At 48.4% G+C, this 4,490-nt stretch overlaps 1 protein-coding gene across 1 annotated transcript; it reads left to right on the top strand.

Annotated features, from left to right (window-relative positions):
* Positions 1-252: 252 nt before the first annotated feature.
* Positions 253-4,150, top strand: SPSB1 (splA/ryanodine receptor domain and SOCS box containing 1). Its single transcript, XM_015821433.1, has 2 exons — positions 253-946; positions 4,023-4,150. The coding sequence occupies exons 1-2, from the start codon at positions 253-255 to the stop codon at positions 4,148-4,150; spliced, it is 822 nt and encodes a 273-aa protein (XP_015676919.1).
* The last annotated feature ends 340 nt before the right edge of the window (positions 4,151-4,490 follow it).

Here is a 4,490-nt window from a genome sequence, read left to right as displayed (position 1 = left end):
CTTTTCATCCCAGGATTGGTGTGTTGGGGGGAGGAAATCTGTCTTTCTGGGCTGCCCCCCAGTGGTTCCGCCGCCGCCCCGAGCCTCTGTCCTCACAAAGCCACCTGTTTTAATGTTTAACCCATCCCTTGTTTTTCTTTCCACCCAATTAGGTGCTGTTGACCGCTGCCGGCCGCAGCAGCTTCTGAACGAGGTCTCGGAGCAGCGGGCTCACTCGCCGGATGACCGTGGCCGAGCGCTGGTCCTTGAATCATGGGGCAAAAAGTGACAGGGGGGATCAAAACGGTGGACATGCGGGATCCCGTGTGCCGGCCGCTGAAGCAGGAGCTGCAAGGGCTGAATTACAGCAAGCCGTCTCGGCTGGACCTCCTGCTGGACATGCCGTTCGTCTCCTACGAAGTCCAGCTGCTCCATTCGTGGAACAACGACGACCGGTCGCTCAACGTCTTCGTGAAAGAGGACAATAAGTTGACTTTCCACCGGCATCCGGTGGCCCAGAGTACCGACGCCATCCGGGGCAAAGTGGGGTACACTCGCGGGCTCCACGTCTGGCAGATTACCTGGGCGATGAGGCAGCGGGGGACCCACGCCGTGGTGGGCGTGGCCACCGCCGAGGCCCCTTTGCACTCGGTGGGCTACACCACCCTGATCGGGAACAACCTGGAGTCCTGGGGCTGGGATCTGGGGCGTAACCGGCTCTACCACGACGGGAAGAACCAGGCCAGCAAGACCTATCCGGCGTTCCTGGAGGCGGACGAGACGTTCATTGTGCCGGATTCGTTCTTGGTGGTGCTGGACATGGACGACGGGACCCTGAGCTTCATCGTGGACGGACAGTACATGGGCGTGGCCTTTCGGGGGCTGAAAGGGAAAAAACTGCACCCCGTGGTGAGCGCCGTGTGGGGCCACTGTGAAATCCAGATGCGATACTTGAACGGCCTCGACCGTAAGTCTCTTCGCTTTCGTGATACCTGGTTCTAATTGGGCCTCTGTACAGGATAATTAGCAATAGCAGCAGTAACACTTAGACTTATAGACCGCTTCACAGTTCTTTACAGCCCTCTCTAAGCGGTTTACAGAGTTGGCCTATTGCCCCCCAACAATTTTGGCCCTCACTTTACCGACCTCAGAAGGATGGAAGGCTGAGTCGACCTTGAGCCGGTCAGGATCGAACTGATGGCAGTGGGCAGAGTTTAGACTGCAATTCTGTATTCTAACCACGGCACCACCAGGCTGCCTTCCTTCTTGTCTTCCTTCTTGTCTTCCTTCTTGTCTTCCTTCCTTCCTTCCTTCCTTCCTTCCTTCCTTCCTTCACAAGCAATAGCACTTAGACTTATATACCGCTTCATAATTCTTTTACAGCCCTCTCTAAGCAGTTTACAGACTCGGCCTGTTGCCTCCCAATAATCTGGGTCCTCATTTGTATGACTTCCGAACAGTGTGTGTTGATTCCTACACAATTTGCTCTTTGAAGCTCATCTTTACCAACCGAGGCTCACAAATTATGTCGGAATTTGATGCTGGGTTGATTTTTCTGGCTTCTTGGTGCTTTTTTTGGGGGGGGGGTGTTTCTTTGCAAACCGGGGGCTCCCATTTTTACGAGAGAAGAGAATCCGGTTTTGCTGAGAAGAGGGAAACTGAGCAAATCAATGGATTAAAATTTAAAATTTAAAAACTAAATCTAAAATCCTGCCCTCCGTGGTATTTTTTTATTTTTTGGGGGGGTGAGGACGCGTTTAAAAAAAACAAAACAGCAGCCGGTGGGCCTGTTGGCTTATCTGCAACCAGACAGCTAAATTCCTGTCAATGACAAAAGAGTTTTAAGACTTAGTTGCTGAGTCATAATTCTCCAGAATATGCCTTTTTTTTTTTTTTTTTTTTNATTCCTGGTGTGTGGCACAATCTTGCTTGGTGCTTGGTGGGTTTCAGCTGGCTTAGCAACCCAAGTTGGGATTTATTATCTTTTGCAAATGGGTTTTGTTTTTGTTTTTTGGCAGATAAAGTGGAACAGCCTCGGGTTTTCTCCAAATCCTGGATCGGGGAAAAGATTTCTTCTCTCCCAAGGGGGCGAAACACTAGGAAAAGGGGGCACGGGGAGAATTTGGGGATGGGGGAGGCGGGTCTGCATCTTGGGATTTGCATCCACAACGTGCAGACGCCGCTTTCTTAAAAGGCAGTGCAGGGAATCAACCAATCAATCGCTTGATTGATGGTTTGGCGCCAGCAGGTTTTGTAGACCCTCCCAGCTGTAATGCTGTCTGTTTATGTATTTATTTAATGGTAGGATAGGACTGCATTTCCTGGTGATTCAGGGCTGCCTGCTGAGCTGGTCACCCAGGGAGAAGAAGACCCTTGCCCAGAGAAGCGAGTGCCAAAATCAGTTTTGCTCCAACTCTTCTCTGTAGCCTTGAGATCTAGCAACTTGGTTTCCCCTTCTGTCCTGTTCTATTCTGTTCTGTTCTATTCTATTTCTATTCTCTATTCTCTTTCTATTTTATTCTCTATTTCTATTCTATCCTATTTCTATCCTTATTCTATTCTATTCCATTCCATTCCATTCTATTCTGTTTTATTCTATTCTATATTCTATTCTATATTGTATTCTGCATTATTCTATTCTGTTCTATTCTATTCTATTCTATTCTTCTCCACCTGTGTTCTGGCAAGCAAAGTCAACGGAAGAAGCCAGATTCACTTAATGACGGCACGATTTGCTTAACAACTTCAGTGATTCGCTTAAGGGGCAAAAAAAAAAAGTTGTAAAATGCAGCAAAACTCAACAACTGCCTTGCTTAGCAATGGAAACTTTGCGCTCGTTTGTGGTCATATAGGCCAAGGGACTACCTACACGCTATAGCAAAGCGAAGCCGGTCAAGACGAAATTTCAGGCAGAAAAGTTAGTGAATTATCCTCAAGTGGACTTCCCCCAACCCTTAATTCAGAACTTCTGAATCCAGGAGAGTTTGGTCAGTAACATTTTGGCACTGCTTGCCGTCCTCTCGGGTGTGTTGGGTTGGGTGCCCAATTCTGACACATGGAATGCCACCCGGTGCTCTCCCGTGTGGCTTAGCCGTCGGCGTGCATGATTTGAGGCTTGCCGTTGGCAACCGTCTTTGGAAAATCTGCCGGAGGAGGAAACGGCAGCTGGGAGAAATAAGTCATTGCAAAAAAAAGAGATTTAATTGCCGATATTCGTGACGTTTTCCTGCAGGTGTTGCTTTTAAGTGGGATGACTTAGCCGAACTTAGTCAACAGGATGAGACTTTTTTCTCTGGAATGGGGAGGTCAAAATTGGTCTCGGCTACTATGCAACTTTTTTTCCCTCCCCCCTCCTGACTCCGCTAAATTTCCAAAATTAGTTTTGTAGACAAAGCTAATTGCCAGAACGAGCTTATTTCATCTCTGTCGTCTTAACTCACTTTGGAAGTCGGGGATTTGTGACGCCAAAGGGAACCGACCGATTCTTCCTCTGGCCACCTAGAGATTTTCTGGATCTAGCAGACGAAGGATTTGGGCTAATTTAAGAAAAATAAAAAAAAATACGCATTTCTCAGACCAGAAAGAACTGGTGGCAATTTGACTTTGTGCTAATGGATGTCAGCCTTTCTCAATGGCAGCAACTTTAAAATGGACGGACTTCAATTCCCAGAATCCCCCCTCCAGCAGGTGAGGACTGCAACTCCCAGAATCCTGCAGGCCGGGCTGGGGAATTCTGGGAGTTGAAGTCCACGCATTTTGAAGGTGCTGAGATTGAGAAACACGGATCTAGATCGGGGCTGATCTCATTCCAGCAAGTTAAATGATGAATTTGGCCTCTGCGATCAATCTTAATCTTAACGCGCAAAGCCATTTTGCTGTGAACTGTACCAATTTTGTCCGTTGTTTTTTTTTTTAAATTACATCCGGTATACAGCTGGGCTCACTGAAAGATCTCGACCTGTCTGTGCGGTCAAACGGCTGGTTGAATTTGGACTGTACTTAATTTGTAAACAGTGCTAATTTTGGATCTGTTTCCCTTTTAGCCGAACCTTTACCGCTGATGGACCTTTGCCGGCGTTCGGTGCGCCTCGCTTTGGGCAAGAACCGGCTGTGTGAGATCGCGACGCTACCTTTGCCCAAATCTCTCAAAAATTACCTTCTTTACCAATGACCCCCCTTTTGACACCGGAAGGACAAGACTCTCGCTGTAGGAGTGAACTATGTTGGATTCATTGAGACAAACTCTTGGGGGTTCATCCTTTCCCGTGCATTTTTCCCGGAAACCTGCCCCGCGCTCCATCCCTGGGCCAAGCTGCAGGTGGAAAGCTCCTTTCCAAGATCACATCCCAGTGGGATTTTCCAGAAAAGATTCCTTTTCTTGATAATTCCACCCAAACTTTCTGCATCCTTGTTTAGTTTTCCACTCGCCGTCAGCCACAAAAGGTCCCGTGGAGTTTTGTCGAGCGAGGACGACTCGGCGACTCGTCCGTTTTGGAGATGGCGCAGGGGCA

The sequence above is a fragment of the Protobothrops mucrosquamatus genome, unplaced genomic scaffold (genome assembly GCF_001527695.2).
Source record: "Protobothrops mucrosquamatus isolate PMUCROS unplaced genomic scaffold, P.Mucros_1.0 scaffold1329, whole genome shotgun sequence".
Lineage (NCBI taxonomy): Eukaryota > Metazoa > Chordata > Lepidosauria > Squamata > Viperidae > Protobothrops > Protobothrops mucrosquamatus.
This window is presented reverse-complemented; position numbering and strand designations above follow the sequence as displayed.

Excerpts from the sequence above, each read along its gene's own strand:
- SPSB1 (XM_015821433.1), top strand. The coding sequence starts at position 253 with ATGGGGCAAAAAGTGACAGGGGGGATCAAAACGGTGGACATGCGGGAT. Across the intron at positions 947-4,022 it reads ATACTTGAACGGCCTCGACC|CCGAACCTTTACCGCTGATG; the intron begins GTAAGTCTCTTC and ends TTTCCCTTTTAG.